Source organism: Girardinichthys multiradiatus, chromosome 4 (genome assembly GCF_021462225.1).
Source record: "Girardinichthys multiradiatus isolate DD_20200921_A chromosome 4, DD_fGirMul_XY1, whole genome shotgun sequence".
NCBI lineage: Eukaryota > Metazoa > Chordata > Actinopteri > Cyprinodontiformes > Goodeidae > Girardinichthys > Girardinichthys multiradiatus.
In genome coordinates, this window is record NC_061797.1 from 37,082,116 (window position 1) to 37,101,437 (window position 19,322).

At 38.7% G+C, this 19,322-nt stretch overlaps 2 protein-coding genes across 2 annotated transcripts in view; both read right to left on the reverse strand.

Moving 5' to 3' along the window:
- Positions 1-222: 222 nt before the first annotated feature.
- On the reverse strand, positions 223-11,877 carry wdr76 (WD repeat domain 76). Its single transcript, XM_047362884.1, has 15 exons — positions 11,702-11,877; positions 11,496-11,618; positions 11,345-11,425; positions 11,145-11,237; positions 7,063-7,118; positions 6,673-6,793; positions 6,476-6,577; positions 6,202-6,239; positions 5,905-6,058; positions 2,695-2,853; positions 2,189-2,304; positions 1,959-2,057; positions 1,709-1,861; positions 1,241-1,294; positions 223-1,137 (listed from the first exon to the last, which is right to left on the reverse strand). Exons 1-15 carry the CDS (start codon positions 11,738-11,740, stop codon positions 885-887), a joined length of 1,641 nt encoding a protein of 546 aa, XP_047218840.1. The 5' UTR covers positions 11,741-11,877; the 3' UTR covers positions 223-884.
- A 2,703-nt stretch (positions 11,878-14,580) lies between these two features.
- LOC124867205 (ras-specific guanine nucleotide-releasing factor 1-like) overlaps positions 14,581-19,322 on the reverse strand; it is a 50,450-nt gene continuing 45,708 nt past the window's right edge. The window contains exons 19-27 of the mRNA XM_047363521.1: positions 19,173-19,285; positions 18,783-18,843; positions 18,586-18,692; positions 18,358-18,442; positions 17,025-17,222; positions 16,598-16,677; positions 16,393-16,510; positions 16,142-16,210; positions 14,581-15,603 (exon numbers count right to left, since the gene is read on the reverse strand). Coding sequence (XP_047219477.1) covers positions 15,511-15,603; positions 16,142-16,210; positions 16,393-16,510; positions 16,598-16,677; positions 17,025-17,222; positions 18,358-18,442; positions 18,586-18,692; positions 18,783-18,843; positions 19,173-19,285 — 924 coding nt within the window. The 3' untranslated portion in view covers positions 14,581-15,510. The remainder of the gene's footprint in view (positions 15,604-16,141; positions 16,211-16,392; positions 16,511-16,597; positions 16,678-17,024; positions 17,223-18,357; positions 18,443-18,585; positions 18,693-18,782; positions 18,844-19,172; positions 19,286-19,322) is intronic.

A 19,322-nucleotide genomic window follows, 5' to 3' on the forward strand; every position in this document is an offset into this window, starting at 1 on the left:
AAACATGTGCTTACTGTAATCTTTCTTCCTGTATCAAAGTCCAGCACACACCAATGTCTCTGTAAGCATAATGTTTTGCAATCTTTTCCTCTAAGCAAGACTGCTTCTTTCCTATTATTGACTGAAGACTAGTGTAACCTGTGAATAAATAATATTCATACTTTACATCTTGCTGCCCTCTTCAGGTGACAAAAATATTGCCCTAAAAAATCTTTTCAGCAGTCATATTTAAAGCATAAAAACTTTATTGTTGTGTATAAATGTCACAAAGATATAAACATAACAAAATTAAAGAAAAATTATATTATCAACCTTTTAACAGGCAGATTTGTCATTTTGCACAAACAATGCAGTAGACCCATTGTATTTTTAAACTTGCGCAGTTTAACAATCTGATAGAAAACGTTTACAATTTTTCAGAAAACTAATGTCAAACTAAGAATGTCTGCACATGGTGAACCACACAGTACTCCTCCCAAAAACTGAAATCCATTAGGCTATGTTACAAAAAATGAGAACGTTGTTGTCTTTTGTATAGCTGATACAATGTAATGACATCTTGCAAGGAAAAATAAAAAGGAATGCATATAGTAACACTGGCTATCCTTTAGGAGGCACCTTTAAGCAGGACACAAGCACTGTCTATCAAAACAAAAAAAACAAAAAACTGAGCAGTCAGACTATGGAGGTCTAGAAAAAACAAAAACGTGTTAAAAGGTGCGTCACATCTTGAAGTTAGAATACATGTTATAGAGTCTGACGTGCAGTCTGCATCATAAATATGAATATTTGTTTAATCTACATATTTCTAGACCATTCTACTGTCTCCCACAATGCCCATCTCACCCAGAGATAATGGCAGCACACTCATTGCCCCCCCCATTTCAACTGTAGAAGACATGCATGCGTCCTGATGAATTTCCACCCAGCAGGGCATTCCTTGTGGGATGAAAGGCGGTGACGGACAGCACCGTGCTGACGTTCTCATCTATGAAGGAGTGCAGCAGCCGCCCGCTTTCATGGAACACCTCCACCCTTCGAGGCCTTTTCATACTTCCCACGACAAAGCAGTCCTCCTGCTTGGGGTCCCACACTGCTGAGATCTTCGACAACCAACGGCCTGTATGCATGTCATGACTGCAAACCAAAAAGGGGGAAACATGATGCAAAGTTAGACCAGGACTCAACATGAAATCTTGCATAATAACTAAAGCATTTTGCAAATAAATCACAGCCGTACCTGATGGATTTGAACAATGGGGGTTCAGCAGTCAATGAAGACGTGTCGTATACCCTACAAAGTAAAAAATAAAATAAAATGTGTTGAGAATATGATAAATATCAGATGGGGTGCCTGGAATAAGTATTTATACCCCTTAAACATTTTCAAATTCCTGCTATGTTACAACCCACAACTTCGGTCTATTTCATTGTTTGTGGAGTCTTTTGGCAACAGGCCAACCAAAGAGTGCCTGATTATTATGTGGAAAGACAAGGATACGTTGCTTTTAGTTTTTTTTTATAAAACCACACAAGCGAGGAAACCAAAAACCTTCAGAAGTCACTTAATTACTAAGTGAAGTTCAACTGTGTGTTAAATAATCTCAGTTTAAATACAGTTGTTCTGTGAAGGCCATAAAATGTATTGAGGTTTGTAGACATAAAATGAATGCCTTTGAAAGTTGCTTTAACCATCTGCTTGCTTCACCTTATGTGGTTATCCATACATGAGGTGAGAACTCTGTTCCCTGTCCAAGGGGAGAAATAAGCACCGGTAATGGCCAAGGCATGTCCGTGCAGATGAGACACCGCCTTGCTTTTAGTCTTCTTAAGGTACCTGCTGTCATAAATACTCACTGTCCTGCACAAAAGATGAAAAAAACAAAATCCATTTAGTAATGTGAAAAAGAAAAACTGGAACTTGAAACCAGAGTAGAAACCAATGATTTAGTAATTACCTGCCTTCTGCAGCAGCGAAGTACTGCATCTGGAGAGGGTGAACGCTCACACTGCGCACAGCCTTGGGGTTAAGTGAGTGGAGGGACTCATGGGAGTTTCTTCAAGGACCATAAATAGTCATTATAAAAATGATTTAATGAGAAACATCACAGTCCTCAAGAATGCTAAGATTACCACTATCAAAACGGGAAAAAAACATGACTAATCATTTTGAAAAGTAACACTTTACCCTGGAGTCCGCCTGTCTACGATGGCAACCTCTCCAAACCAGCTCCCAACCAGAAGTGTTGAGCAGTCATGTGACATGAAGGCAAACGTTTTAAGGCCATTATCAATGTCATACACCTGGGACCAAAATAAAACTTTTCATTTTGGGTTTGGTCTAAACCATATCTTATCAACAGGGGGGCGGGGGGGGGGGGGTTAAACCCAAAATTATTCATACCCCTGGCAGATTTGAATTTAAACATGTTCCTCCTCACTACAAGAAGGATGTATATCAAAATGTGTTAGTACAATGTGCCACAGATTTCAGCAAAAAATATTCTATGTCCGACATACACTTTATGTCAAAACCATGTACACAATTATTCATACTGCTTTAAAAATCTGACAGTCTGCATACTTGTGTCATTTCCAATCAGGAACCAACTAAATCCTAATTTGCCAGAGGTATACACAATTTTGGAACAAACATAATTTTTGAACCAATGGACCAGTGATAACAGTACGTACATCATCAAATACGGCCTTCTCTACATCCATGCAGCGCAAAGATCCGTCATAACTGGCGCTGAACAGCTGGGTGGGATGAACCCTGGAGAACGCCATGCAGCCCACCGGACGAGAGTGGGGCTCAAAAAGCAGAACACCATCATCACCCCATTCAGCACCCTGATGCACAAAAAAAAACAAAAAAAAAACTGTACTTGATGTTAAGTTGGTATAATTACACAACAAAGGTGTGAAGAAACTGTTTTGTTATTGGCCTGGATGATAGAGTATAGAGACAGAGTGATTGGATTATGTTCAAGACATGTTTATAACAGTTACATTTCAGAAAACATAGTTAATCAGGATTTAGTGTTGATCCCCTCTGCTATGTGACGTCAGGATCAAAGGTCACTATTGTGCCTTTGCAAAATGATCTTTAAACCTTTTCATATTTTGTCAAATTCTAAACAACAATTTCAATGTATTTGATAAGGATTTTACTCAATCTACTACCACGATTTTGAAGTGGAAGGAAAATAACACTTAGTATTAAATTTTTATAATAACAATCTGAAAAGTGTGGCATTGTATGTATTCAGCCCTTTTTAAATAAGATGCCCAAAAATAAAATGCAGTGCAAATAACTGCCCCGAGAAGACCATACAGGTCCTTCTCAAAATATTAGCATATTGTGATAAAGTTCATTATTTTCCATAATGTCATGATGAAAATTTAACATTCATATATTTTAGATTCATTGCACACTAACTGAAATATTTCAGGTCTTTTATTGTCTTAATACGGATGATTTTGGCATACAGCTCATGAAAACCCAAAATTCCTATCTCACAAAATTAGCATATTTCATCCGACCAATAAAAGAAAAGTGTTTTTAATACAAAAAAAGTCAACCTTCAAATAATCATGTACAGTTATGCACTCAATACTTGGTCGGGAATCCTTTTGCAGAAATGACTGCTTCAATGCGGCGTGGCATGGAGGCAATCAGCCTGTGGCACTGCTGAGGTCTTATGGAGGCCCAGGATGCTTCGATAGCGGCCTTTAGCTCATCCAGAGTGTTGGGTCTTGAGTCTCTCAACGTTCTCTTCACAGTATCCCACAGATTCTCTATGGGGTTCAGGTCAGGAGAGTTGGCAGGCCAATTGAGCACAGTGATACCATGGTCAGTAAACCATTTACCAGTGGTTGTGGCACTGTGAGCAGGTGCCAGGTCGTGCTGAAAAATGAAATCTTCATCTCCATAAAGCTTTTCAGCAGATGGAAGCATGAAGTGCTCCAAAATCTCCTGATAGCTAGCTGCATTGACCCTGCCCTTGATAAAACACAGTGGACCAACACCAGCAGCTGACACGGCACCCCAGACCATCACTGACTGTGGGTACTTGACACTGGACTTCTGGCATTTTGGCATTTCCTTCTCCCCAGTCTTCCTCCAGACTCCTTGATTTCTGAATGACATGCAGAATTTGCTTTCATCCGAAAAAAGTACTTTGGACCACTGAGCAACAGTCCAATGCTGCTTCTCTGTAGCCCAGGTCAGGCGCTTCTGCTGCTGTTTCTGGTTCAAAAGTGGCTTGACCCGGGGAATGCGGCACCTGTAGCCCATTTCCTGCACACGCCTGTGCACGGTGGCTCTGGATGTTTCTACTCCAGACTCAGTCCACTGCTTCCTCAGGTCCCCCAAGGTCTGGAATCGGCCCTTCTCCACAATCTTCCTCAGGGTCCGGTCACCTCTTCTTGTTGTGCAGCGTTTTCTGCCACACTTTTTCCTTCCCACTGACTTCCCACTGAGGTGCCTTGATACAGCACTCTGGGAACAGCCTATTCGTTCAGAAATGTCTTTCTGTGTCTTACCCTCTTGCTTGAGGGTGTTAATAGTGACCTTCTGGACAGCAGTCAGGTCGGCAGTCTTACCCATGATTGGGGTTTTGAGTGATGAATCAGGCTGGGAGTTTTAAAGACCTCAGGAATCTTTTGCAGGTGTTTAGAGTTAACTCGTTGATTCAGATGATTAGGTTCATAGCTCTTTTAGAGACCCTTTTAATAATATGCTAATTTTGTGAGATAGGAATTTTGGGTTTTCATGAGCTTTATGCCAAAATCATCCGTATTAAGACAATAAAAGACCTGAAATATTTCAGTTAGTGTGCAATGAATCTAAAATGTATGAATGTTAAATTTTCATCATGACATTATGGAAAATAATGAACTTTATCACAATATGCTAATATTTTGAGAAGGACCTGTATTTGTTAACTAGAACCTACCGGTATGTAATTTAATCTCAGGACAACCACAGCTGTTCTGTGAAGGCTAGAAGGGTAGCTGAAGAACATTTATGAACCAATAGCATCATTAAGACCAAGGAATACAAGGATATAGTTGTGGAAACGTTTAAAGGAGGGTTAAGCTATAAATAATATTCCAAGTTTTGACCAAGGTCTCTCTTACCACGCTAATAAAACTGTAGCCAATGATTCTAACACAGCAAATACACTTCATAACGTATATAGTCACTAAAAACCTGTAAATTCAAACAAATTCTAAAGGGTTTTGCAGACGCAGACTTCGGTGCTCTCCTACTTTTGAAGCGAGAGGGATATGAGAGCAGAGACAGCTGCAGTCGGGATTAAATGTCTGAGTAATAGCCATAAACTTGTGATCACTGCAAAGCATTCAGACGGAAACTGAAATACAATCACTTCAAGGTCAGAGGAAGTTTGAAATGTTCACACATATTTAATAAATGACGCTTGGGTGATGTGTCCAAAAGGAGTGGTACAAAGTTTTTAAAAACTCTTCCTGATCCATGGGGGCTTGTGGTTGTTTTAAATGGTTTAAAACCATTAAATATTACTTTGATTAAAGGATTTATCCACCAGTTAAACTTTTTAAACTGAGGTGAATGAATTATAATGTTGGAAAAAAGCAGAGAGACCCATGGTAAATCTTGAGGAGCTGCAGAGATCAACTGCTCAGGTGGGAGGGTCTGTTGGTAGTACAACCATTCGTCCTACATATAACAAATCTGGCCTTTGTGGTGTTAGCAATGGAAAGCGGAAGAAGTCCAGCTGGAGTTTGCACATCCCTTTGAAATCTATATCCATGTAGTTGATACAGTAAACACGCAGGATAAGGTGTTCAGGTCATTAAAGACGAAAACTGAACTTTGTGCAAGGCCCTGTCTTACTAGAGCAAAGGACAGCTTACCAAATTCCAGAGTCCCACTTTTCCCCACTTGTCTCCAGCAGCCAGCAACAGGCTGCTGCTGCAGGGGTGGAAGGCTGCAGAGAAGACACGATCTTTCACCACTTTCACCACATTGTCTTCCGTTATCTTCATGCTTTTCAGTGCAGAGATGTACCTGTATTCAGACAATAAAGTAATCTGTATTTCACTCACAACAACAGCAGAACATCTTTGTTACCCGAGCAGTGGACAAAAAAAACAAAAAACAAAAACGTACAAAACAATAAAAATAAGAACAAATACAAAAGATAATCTCACTCTTTCAGATCAAGGTTCCTCTTTCTCTCCTTGGTGTCCTGTTGAAAAAAACAGTTACTAAAACATTGACATAACTTTTCTAGATGCAAAATTTCAATAGGGGATCTTTTGCTTCTAAAATTTTTTTAAGAATACAAACAGATAGATTTGCAATTTAGTAAAAAAAAAAAAACCACATGATTCTAGTTTCAAAAGTTTGAAAAAAAAAAAAAAAAAAAGTTAAATCTGGGCCATAAATGTTATACCAGCAGCATCTGGACAATGTAATTCTTACCTCAGAGCACAGTTCAAGAAGCTGTGGTGGCAGCTTGAAACCATCATCCTGGTTTAAGGGATTCATGAGAAGAGGTCCGGCAGGTTTCTTAAATACTCTAGGCTTTAGTGAAAAAAACATAAATAAGTAAGAAAGGAGGAAAATCCAAAAAGCAACATATAACCCTGAAGGGAAAGTAACCATTTTTCATAAAATACCATATCATCATGGGGAAACAAAGCTGTGAATTCTTTGAGGGGAGTCATCTTCTCTGCTGGTTTATTTTGAAGGCGCAGAGATTTACGAGGTGGAAGTACTTCCTTCAAGGCAGGCTGGGGCCTGCAAATAAAGACCATAAATGTCAAAGTTAAAATAAAAAAAACAGAACTGATTAAATGTAACAGAAAAGCCAGAGGAGGGTTTTTTTAATGACATAAAAATTAAAAATAATACTTTAAAAAGCCATTAAACTTTGACAATTTGTGCTGTTAACAGAAGTTGTATTTTACCAACCTAGCAAGGTATAACCCACATTCAATTTTATTTTAGTCAGAAAATACCTAAAGCTGAACTCTGAAATGAGAAGCCAGAGTTTTAGCTGATCATACCTCAAACCTCGCTGTGATGGCTTTGGCCGTGTGGTTTGATGCAAATCCTCTCTAGCCTTGTGAAAAATGAAAACAGCAGTTTTACTTCTGGTCAGAAAGAACACAAGGAACAATCCCTACAATGGTCACAGTAAAACAAATCATCTGGAATATAGGTGTAGATAAATTTGTTGGCACCTCTGCTAAAAATGGGTAAAAAGCACATGTATATTTATTAGCATCGCTCCTGTTAAAACTCTGCACAACCGATATTTGCCTATAGGACAGCACTTTATTCTTACAAGTTTAGATGGATGGATCTTGGGCCAATTCTTTGCACATTCTCTCTCTAGATCATCTAGAGTGATCAATCAATCAACCAATCATTATTTAGAGCACTTTACACACCCAAAGCGACCAAAGTGCTGTTGATAAATTTAAAGGGGACATATGCAAAATCCACTTTTTTAGCCTTCAAATACATTTTGTTGTGTACTTGCAGTGTGTAGGAGTACAGAAAAGTTTAATTTAGTCTCTCCAGATGCTGCATACATATCTTTATATTCTGTTTGGGTCATATTTTTCTGTCTGTTCAATTTTCTCTATCATTTGTTACATTTTTTCAACTGTTATGCCACAGTATTTGCTGCTGAGCAGCTAAATAAGATCATGGACCAACTGATCAATTTTGCATATCTGCCATATTTATTTCTCGCTGCGATTTTGTAGTCCAAGCTCAAGTATGCCTACGCTGCAAGAGGATAAGTTCGGTTCGGTTGTTGGGTGTATTAACCCACACAACTCATTACACTGTCCCCCAGAATCAGAACCTCTTCAAAGTGCTCGGTTAAATATTATTTTTCATAGAAATGTCCCCACATCAGTGGAGAAATTCCTGTTTCCCCCACTTCAAGGACGAGCGTCTTCAGCAACCTCCTCCAGTATCAAGAAGGATTTGCTGAAATATTTCATCTGATTAAGCGGTCAGTTCCTTTGTCTATGGAAACAACTGATGCAGTAAAGCAGTAAACTGCAAATAACGCTAAAATGACAAAATTTATTTTAGACATGAACTTATTGTGTGTTGATATGAGGTCCTGACCATTGTTTTGATAGCAGTAGCATGGTGCCTTCTGCTTATGTTAGAACTGTGTGCTGCTTTTAGCTCCTTGAGGACAGAACGGTACTTCGCGTTTTGAATATTATAACATAAACAGTTTTAGCATTGTTTTTGCCGTTTTAGTCTTGTTTCTGCGTCGTTAGATAATAGTTATCAAACTCCAAAAATAGTTGAACAGGATAAAGTGGAGCGCTCTTTGACCTGGAGGGGGTCAGGGTGTGAAGTGCCTCAGCCTCAACAGCATTTAAAGAGACGGCACCAAAATAAGTTGCTTGCAGATGCACCTCAAAACAGGGGTAAAAGAGGAGCCTATGGAGCTACAATAACAAGGTGTTCAGACCAAAGCACTGCAGTTCTACTTCATATAGACCACAACTGAATGACTTAAGGGGGAAAATGAAGAATTTAAAAGCATGATATGTCTCCTTTAAAACATAAACAAAAAACATAAAAATGACCAAAAAGATACTGATACCTAAAAAAACCCCAATAGATAAATACACTGCTCAAAGTGCAGCCCTCCAAAGAAATGCCACCCCACACCATTACTGACCCACTGCCAAACTGGTCATGCTGAAGGATGTTGCAGGCAGCAGATTGCTCTCCACGGTGTCTCCAGACTCTGTCACGTCTGTCACATGTGCTCAGTGTGAACCTGTTTTCATCTGTGAAGAGCACAGGGCGCCAGTGGCTAATTTGCCAATCCCGGTGTTCTCTGGCAAATGCCAAGCGTCCTGCACGGTGTTGGGCTGTGAGCACAACCCCCATTTGTGGACGTCGGGCCCTCATACCATCCTCATGGAGTCGGTTTCTAATCGTTTGTGCAGACACATGCACATTTGTGGCCTGCTGGAGGTCATTTTGCAGGGCTCTGGCAGAGCTCCTCCTGTTCCTCCTTCCACAAAGGCGGAGGTAGCGGTCCTGCTGCTGGGTTGTTGACCTCCTACGGCCTCCTCCACGTCTCCTGGTGTACTGGTCTGTCTCCTGGTAGCTCCTCCAGGCTCTGGACACTACGCTGACAGACGCAGCAAACCTTCTTGCCACAGCTCGCATTGATGTGCCATCCTGGATGAGCTGCACTACCTGAGCCACTTGTGTGGGTTGTAGAGTCCGTCTCATGAACCACGAGTGTGAAAGCACCACCAACATTCAAAAGTGACCAAAACATCAGCCAGAAAGCATAAGTACTGAGAAGTGGTCTGTGGTCCCCACCTGCAGAACCACTCCTTCATTGAGTGTTTCTTGCTAATCACCAAAGATTTCCCCCTGTTGTCTATTTCATTTGCACAGCGGCTGTGAAATTGATTGTCAATCAGTGTTGCTTCCTAAGTGGACAGTTTGATTTCACAGAAGTTTGATGTACTTGGAGTTATATTGTGTTGTTTAAGTGTTCCCTTTATTTTTTTGAGCAGTGTAGAATAGTTCGGTTTCCTCACTTAACAAAACAAGTCCAAGGAACATCGTAATGCAACAGGAGTTCTGATCTCAAACTATTCCTGGGAACGTGCTTGTACAAAAACTCTTAATTAACGAGGTGCCTGACCATTTGCACATTTAAAAATCAAAACTGGAATCTTAAAAACAATCCTAAAACCTACAGGCAGCTAGTACTGCGAGGACAATATTGGGGTAAAGTGCTCACATCGCTTTCTACCCATGAGCAGTAAGGCAGCAGCGTTTGGAACAGCTGCAGCCGACGTGGAAGAGAGTCGTCTAACCCAGCACTAGAGTTAATTAAAGCATATATCGCCCTTTCAAGGCCACTGTCAGATGAAAAGGGTTTGATCTAGCTAATTAACATCAGATGGTGAAAGCTAGACTGGACTACCGCACTTACCTGTTTATCAAATATAAAACCATTATAAAAAACACTCCAACATTCCTGAGAGCAGTACAATTAAACGAAAGGACCAATAGCACTGCTGCATTCTGATAGCAAGTAAGTTTTCCCAAAAACAATCACCTCTGTCTTATTTTTAGTCAAATGCAAAAGTTTATCTCCATTCAAGTTTTAATGTTTGAACAGTTTACCAGATTCTGTACCGACTGGTTTCCACTTCCTCTCAACATGAGATAAACTTGCTAATCATCTATAAGTATCTATGAGTATAGGTCCTAAGATTGAGATATCCCACAATTCAAAGGGGCCTTAGACAAGAAACACTGACCTAAATGGACAGAAAAACTTCCTGCCTGACAATGTAAGGACCTACAGCATTAACGACCTCCTTCAGTAGTTTTGGAGGAACACTGTTGCCTACGACAACTGGGTGATAGCAGCGGGGGAAATGGAGGGTATGGAAAGATCAGGGGCAGAATGAGAGGGTGAGGACCAAACAGCACACACTTCATCAATAAAAAAAACTTTAAAAACATCTCACAAAGTCATAATTTTTTATCATCAAACACAAACTTAGAAATAAACTGAGCCTTAAAACTTTTAACATACGTTTCTTGTGAAGCTTGTCCTTCCACCTTCGCTGCCGGTGTAAGTGCTGGCGTGTGATCATTAAGCAATGGGTCTATAATTGCTTTACAGCATTTAGATTTGAAAGGAGCAATACCATCCAAAATAAGAGCACAAACCATTTTAAAATCATTCAGGAGCAGATCAACATCTCCATCGTGGTAAAACCCAGGGGGAAGCACGGTCTGTAAACACTCCCAGAAGTCATGTTGTCCTTTCTACGCTCATTTCTTTTCAGTTCAACCTACATCTGATTATATGATGGATTGTTCTACAGTTTTACTTAGAATTAACCCTACTGCACTTGATGAATTTATGGCTTTTTACACACATTTACCAGCAAGAAATGCCCGTGTTTGTATATCTTTAAATAAGAATGTTTCTGATTTTGTGCAAGTTAACTACTGATATACGTCTGAATTCAAACTTTAATATGACAATACTTGCTTGTGTAAATGATGGCTTTAAACAGAGAGGAAAAGGGATCATGTGATTGCAGCAAACCGGTCCATCTACCTGGAGCAAGTTGATGGAAGACAGAAAAGCCTGGTTTTTCCTGATGTTCTCAAGGCGTTTCAGCTCATATTCAGACAGCCCTCCGTGACCATCCTGTTTTACAAAGACACCACACTGACATTATGCATACAACCTCCAAACATTCACACACAGAACATGCGTCACAATATTACGTCTGAAATAATGTGTCTTATACGTACAGCTGTCTGGTCCACTCCACCTTCAGCATCTTCATCCTGTATCCTCGTTTTCTCTGGCTTTTCTTTTTCGGTTTTTGTTTTCTATCGAGACAAAACGCTGTCACCAAAACAATATCCAAATGACTAAACACCTTTCTGTGACTTCACTTACTTTTTCCGTCACATTTGTAGCTGTTGTGTCCGGAGAGAAGTGGAGCCGCTTGGGGGCCACGTCCCTCCGAGAAGACCGTCGGACTGTTGCATCGGGAGTTAAGTACTGTTCACCGGCAACAATCTATGGCCAAATAAAAATCTGTTACACAAATGTTCAGCACATTATAAGAATGACAACCAAAGAGCAACAGACGGCTTCCGGACCTTCACAGCAGCTTCACGTTTGGTTTGTCTGGTAAACATGTCCCTACACTAAATTATTTTTATCTGCTGGTGAATAAAGCTGCTAACTTCCACAGTAACAATTAATAGAGGAGCAAGTTGTTTGGCGCCACACGGAAGAAAGGTTTTGTAACAAGACCCTGCCCCTTTCTCTTGTGCAACACAATTCAGGCAGCTCATTGGTTGCGCACGATTGGTTTTCCGGTGACGATCATCGATGGTAGAACCTCCACAGGAAACACGTGAGAACTCGGGAAAACATAAGTGACAGCAACCTTAGTTTGTATTTTGGTGCTTTTTGTGTTTGTTTTAACAATTAATATTGTTTGATAATTGTTGCCACAAATAATCAGAACATTCTCAAAAATATAATACAAAATCATTCTAATATATTGGTAACTTACAAAATCTGTAAGAGTTAGATTTTCCACTTTTTCATACCTTTATTGACAACACGATTGTATAAAATACTTATTGTTGCAGACGTATGTATATGTATATGGAAAAAAGCATTTGGTCACACCAAATCCAATCAACTCCATGTCTGCAGGTGTATAAAGTTTGATGTGGAGAAACCTGGCTGGCCTGCACATAATCCTGACCTTAACCTAACTGAACACCTTTGGGATAAATTAAAGCAGAGGTTGCAATTGTGGTTTTCTCGTCTAACTATGAACACACTCATAAACCTTGTGGAGGATTTTTACAGAATAGTCAAAGTTGCTATTGCTGGCAATGGTGCGTCCATCAACAAATGAACCTTATAGATTAAGAATAGGATTTCATCAACGTTCATGTATGTGTAAAAGTAGACAGACAAATGCTTTTGACACTATAGTGTATATATAAAACACTGTTCTCGATTAACCTCATTGATAACTTCTTGATGACAGATTTAAACCTGTATATTTATTTAGGGAAGCCGGTCAGGTTTTTCCGGGTTTTCTTTTGGAAAACTGAAAATAATGCATCTCATCCTTCCACTTCACAAAAGGGAGTTATATAATGCTGGTGTAATAAAATACATTAGAGCTTGTGGGTGTAGAATGACATACTGTTATGATCACAATAAAAAGTTAGGATTATGAATACTTTTGCATGTACGTTCTGCTCTGCTGCAGTCATTTTTAAATATACTAGTTGGCATAGTAAAGTGTTTTTATTGTCCTTTTTTGCCTTTAAATGTGTTAATTGGACATATGGTGTTATATATGGTGTTATAAAACAACCTCATAGAAGTCATATACCCCTACTGCAGACTCTAACCAGCTTCCAGGATGTAGACCATTTCCAGAGTCCCCTTCTTAGTGTTCCAACCCAAAATATTCTTGTTCAGTGCACATGCCGAGGTCAAACTTAACAGCACAAACAGAAGCTCAGAGACATTTCACCCCCTGAGAAAGAACAGATTTATTAACAAGAGGTAATCAGGAAAGAGTACACTTTTATACAAAACTGGAAATACTACTCAAGCTGTTGAAATAGACTGAAAGATAATTCTTATGGGTATTGCTCACTGCAAACATCTGGTATTCCTGTTGGAGGATACAGATTTAAGGGTGCAAAGGTAGGGTTTAAATACAGTACACATACCATTCTATATATAGATTTTATCTGAACACATAAAAGTGGCACATGCCTGCCACTCAAGCTTTAGGTGTCTCTCTATACAAAGCCTGTAAAAAATACATATAAATATTTCAAGAAGCACAATAATACTACTGTGTAGCTCCTGCTAACATGTTGGGATAGAATGTGTTACACTTATATGTTGTCTTTAACATTTGCTTTTTTAAGTGTCATAGACAGGAAAATACTTATAGGATTTAACAATCATAAGGATAACACATTTCCGAGAATGCGTCTTTGAACACATTGCATGTTAGGAAATGCATCAGCCTGTCTGTACATAATACAGTACACAGCCAGTTTATCCTGGTTTATTGGCAATCCGTAGAACAAAATAGTTTACGTACTTTTGTGGAATATAATCCATTTCATGATTAAGGCAAAATCATAATGCACTAACCAAAGAGGATTTAACCAGAAAGACTGCCCTCTCTGTGTCTGAATATAGAAGCTGAGAGTTTAAACTTCTGTAAGTGGCTCATAATTTGTTACATTTGCTACATACATTGCCTGGTGCTTATACTGTATATACATGACGCTGCCCACCAGGGGAATAAACTAAGCAAAGCATTACAAAAATCCCAAAATATAAAGAAACTTTTCCGTTTCACTGCAATCTTTATAAACACGTTTATCAGCCATGGTTACATAAAACTGGTTTGTGATTCATCTTTAGCTGCTACTATCTCAGTTTTCCATCTAATCTGCTGAGAACAACAGCTCTAAAACATTTTAAAATTAATGTAAATTAACATTCATGTATTAGTAGGTTAAGACTACATAATACATCTCATACTTTCCTAGAACTTAGAATTTACTTTCCCAGAACCTATAGGTTACTTTCCTAAACCTACCAGGAACTCTCCAGAAGTTTTGTAAGGCAACCTAAGTTTTGAGAAGTACCTGGTAAGTTCTAGGAAAGTAACCAGTAATTTCTATGAAAATACCAGGAAGGAACTTGGTAAGGTCCAGAAAGTAACCTTTAAGTTCCAGAATGTCACTAGTAACTTCTGGAAAGTACCCATAAAGTTACCAGTCAGTTCAATGGAGCTTTCAGGAAAGCACTTTTCTAAGTTCAAGGAAAGTAACTTGTAAGTTCCATTAAACCTCCAGTAAAGTACCTGGTAAGTTCCAGGAGGTTATGGGTACGTTTTGGAAAGTAATGTCTAATTTCCAGAAAATACATGGTAACTTCTGAAAAAAAAAAAAAAACAGCGGGTTCTATGAAAGGTGTCCGGTAAGTTTTAGAAAGTTACCTGATAAGTTCTAAACAACTAGTAAGTTCCATATAAATTCCAGTAATTTCCTGGGAAATAGTCTCTAATTTTTAAGTAAGTACTGGGGAAGTTCTGGAAATTAATCTCTGAGTTCTGAGAGAGTACCTAGTAGTGTTTGGACAAATACTTGGCAAGTTCCAAAAAAGTAACATCTTAGTTCCAGGAAAGCATCTGGTAATTTTCCAGAAAGTAACGTCTAAGCTCAGGCTAAGTAGATACTAAGGACCTGGACAGTATCTGGTCAATTCTGGGAAAGTCAGTAAAAATTCTAATAAAAGTTCCGACAATGTATCTTCTAAGTTTGGAAAATTAACTGGGAAAGTAATTTGGAGAAAACTGGGAAAGGAACCTCTATCTTGCTACTGTTTTGATTTTTATGTGCAGAGTAACGCTCAACGTAGACTGCAATCTTAAAAATTGTCTTAGAATCTGATTGTACAGCAACCTGAAAATACCATTTGTGTGATTTTTGTCAAGATAAATAATTTTGTAAAAGGAACTTCCATGAAGCCTTTTCAATAGTTCCTGCAGACTCTTGACTTCCTACAAAGTGCCGTTCTCTCATGAATGAGAGTTTTGATTTACAGTGACTTGCACTTAAATACAATTAAATAAGTCTGTAAACTTTCTTTTCTATCTGCCCTCTAGTGCAAAATAAACAGGTCATAAATTAGCATTTAAGACAATATAGAACATATAAATACTCTATAACTATAGAAATAAAACCTCTGTGGGCTTCTACTCAGTTTCTAATAACAATAATTCACAGAGTTCAGTTGGAAGCAAATACAAGGAGGGTACAGCCTATTGTGTCTAATACAAATAATGATAAATGTACATGTTGAAACCTTCTGCATTTGCATCTAATCATGACAGAATTCCTCTTTACGATGACGTTTTGGGCTCAATTCTCAGAGATGCTTCATACAGGCTCTCCTCGTCCATTACTGTGCTGCTGTCCAGCAGGTATTTTGCCACCTGCAGCAACACAAAGCAAATACATTGTAAACAGATTTTTTATTTACAGGATCTGCTTTTGTTATGGACATATAGAAGAATGAATGCATGTTCTTTGTTTAGCATTTATCCAATAGATTTCTTCTAGTTTGTGATAAATTAGGAAGAATTGCAGATTGTACTTCTTAACTAACCACATGCCATTCTGCCTAAGCTTTCATATGAAACTGTGAAATTGTGGTTGAGAAAGCATTTTTCTCTGCAACAGTAGCATCAGAAGGTCAAATAAACTAGAACAGCTTTAAACAGCTAGCTCTTTCTTTATTATCTCCTTTATGAAGGCAAATAAGGTGTACTTGCTCATCTATCCTGACAAATGTGTTAAAAATAAACACATCTTAGAAGATGTTGTCATGTGAAGAAATAAACCTGTCTTGTCAATTCATATACAGAAGTATATAACACAGTACAACTGTATATACTATACTCACTCACTCACTCACTCACTCACTCACTCACTCACTCACTCACTCACTCACTCACTCACTCACTCACTCACCTTAGGCTGAAAATCTATCTTGTAAGCTGTTTGCTGAAATTGTCGAATCTCTCTGATAATGTGAGAAATCTGGAGACAAATGGAACACTATTGTGTCATATTCAATCATCTTCAAAACAAACTGCAGAAAATTGATAAATAGGGGAATGCTGCATTTAATCAGTTAGCTGCAAAAAACAAGCTACATTCAAGTCATGCAGTAATATTAAGGGTTCTGCATGAAATGCAAATGATATGAAGATTTTATCTACCATTCTCATCTTAGAAAAGTTGACCAGGTTGTCTTCTGTGTAGTTTGGTGTACCCTCCTCAATGAAGGCCAAGTCAGTCAGGTACATTCCCAAATAAGGAACACATGGAGGGTCACAGCTGAAGAGAGCATGCATGTCACAGGAAGAAACAGGTGTTTAAAAAAAGATTTTCATACAAAGTAAAAAAAATAAGACACATGCTTACTTTTTCAGAGCTTCCCTTAGGTTTTTGAAGCGGCCCTCTGATGACACCAGCTTTTGCAACTTGTCGATCACAGTTTTCGTCTAGAAAATAAAACACAGCGAACCTGTAACCACTAGTATAATCTTTTTAAATTCACATTTTTAACACTGCTTCATAGGAAGATTTTAATATGTTATTATCTGTATATCACACTGTTTTCCTACTTGAGTTTTTAACAGGTTCAACTGAACCAAAGAGAACACATTTTTTCTTATATCCTAAATATCCAATTCAAAATTGTTTTTGCCAATATATATTTTTAAGCTTGAATGATTTGAAGATCAGAGTTAGGAGGTCTATCAAAAATCTCGAAAAAAAGTTGTATTGCCTTATTTCTGAGAAAAAAGTCAGAAGGTGGATTTTCTCCCACACAACAGAGGACTGATACCTGCTTGGACACTTTAAGCCAGGTCCTCTTGAGGCGGAAGACGGAGCTCCGGTTGAGCGAGGATGTGATCTTCAGCACGGCATTGTAGTTGTGAAGACAGCGGCAGATATCCGCTACGGCCACCCACTTCTCGATCACTGCCACCCGCATGTTGACATCATCCCAGTGAAGGATCTCTGAGGCGATTCTGTTACTGATCTGACAAAGAAATAAACACAAACATATGCTATATTAATTTTGATTATGGTTTTATAGGTAAAAAAACAAAAACACAAATTCTTTCTGTCAAAAAATTCTAGATTTTAAACAGTATTATATAAGACTTATAAAATGCCTTTTTATAACCAACACAATCATGGGGACGACTGTCAACTTTGGCAGTCATCGAGAAGACAGTCATTGACAACCTCCACAGGGTAGGAATGCAAAAGAAGCATTTTAAGGAAACTGCTGTATCCAAGTGTTTTCTATGGAAAGTTAAGTGAAAGGAAAAGTGTGGTTATAATATATATAAAAGATGCACAAGCCACAGTGATAGCAAAGCCTTGAGAGGATTATGATACAAGAGTATGAAAGATACACAAGTTAGACTGTGGCTGGAGTCAGTGCTTCAAGAGCCACCGAACACAGACGTATCCTGGACATGGGTTACAGCTGTTGTCTTCATTGTATTAAGTCATTCCATAACAAGAGACAACATAACAAGCGTTTGGTAAATGAGAAAAAGGGCTATAGTGTTTTGCAGTGGTCCAAAATCCTCTTTTCATTTGAAACATTATTTGGCATTTGATTTGGAAAACAATTTATCGGAGGCTGAAGGAAGTATGGAGAGGCACAGAATCTGAGTTACTTGAGGTCCAAATTTTAGACCACTTCATGCTTCCATGTGCTTACAAGCTTTGTGAAGAGGCTTTTATATTTTCTAGCAGTACTTGGCACCTGTTCACACTGCCAAAAGTACTAATTCTACTTTAATGAGCATGGTATTATTGTGCTTGATTTTCTTGCAATCTCTCCTGACCTAAACCCCATAGAGAATCTAGGAATTATTGTTAAGAGGGTTAAGAGGAAGACAAGAGAAACCACGTGCAACAATGCAGACAAGCTGAAGGCTGCAATTAAAGTAACCTGGGCTTCCTGCACACCTCAGCAGTGCTACAGGCTGATCACCTCCATGCCACATCGCAGTGATGCGGTAATTTAAGCAAAAAAAGAATCTAAATAAAATCAGTTTCAATTTTTTATTAAATTAATAATATAAATAAACGTTTCTATTATATTCTAATTTATTGAGATCCATCTGTGTGTCTATAATGCGAAATTTATCACATACATCATTAAAATGCTTGGTTGTTTTCATTATGTATGGTGTTCTCTCATTCTTGTCGTTCTTCATCCATCCTTGTCCAAAGAACTCTCTGTGGGTTAGAAATACATCTGTTACAAAAAAATATTAAAACACCACAGTCACAAGCATTCCAGGATCAAGTAAGTTCTGTGCTTTTTTCAATGTAGTTCTTACTTTTGTTTCTGTTCAGAAGTTTGCATGTAGACTACTCACTCATATGGGATGACTTTAAAGACCAAGTGGTCCAACATTGTGAGCTGCTCAGCAATCTCCAAGGCAGAGTGGTTCTCAAATGGTTCAGTCTTACTTTCTTCCATGGCCTGAGTACACACGCATCACCAAGTCATTACTAATCCTAAAACAGGACTTAACAACCACCTGGTGGATTCAAGAAGTTTTTTTGCTATTACCATCTGTGTAATCTCCTCAATGCTGGCCTGGCTATCTCCAGGATCCTCCTGGGTGAGAGTCCTGCATGCAAAAAGAAGTGACTGGTAATTCAGGGTTTTCCTTAAAGATGATGCAGTTTTTATGCAATAACTTCAGAGCCACTGCTTGTTTTACATCCCTGTATGTTGAGAGATTTGGTCAGGCCACACACAAAACCGGTTGTATCCCTCTAGTTGGTCAACATGTTTAAGATTGTGGTCTGGGTTTTATCTGCTTTCTGTACCTATGCTGTCAATATCAAGCACATCAGTTCATTCTGTGACCAAATTTGTCTATTTTGTTATTCTTTAATAGGGATGCGTCATAAATGACTATGTAAGTGATCATATAATGAAGAACAGAAAACCAACCTGATAATGTTGGCAGCTGCTTTTCTTTCCTGTGTCAGGAGCTCCGGGTCATGCATCACCTCCTCCAGGAAGCCAATTACCCGCATCTTCAGTTCTGTGTTCAGCTCAAAGTCCTGAGGAAATACACAGGACCAGCCACAGTGTTGTTAC

Bases quoted from the DNA above. Each gene is read 5' to 3' on its own strand.
- wdr76 (XM_047362884.1), bottom strand. From the start codon at position 11,740: ATGTTTACCAGACAAACCAAACGTGAAGCTGCTGTGAAG. The intron at 11,426-11,495 runs GTAAGTGAAGTC...TTGTCTCGATAG, and splicing joins CTACAAATGTGACGGAAAAA to AAAACAAAAACCGAAAAAGA. The intron at 6,059-6,201 runs GTGAGATTATCT...GTCTGAATACAG, and splicing joins AGGAACCTTGATCTGAAAGA to GTACATCTCTGCACTGAAAA.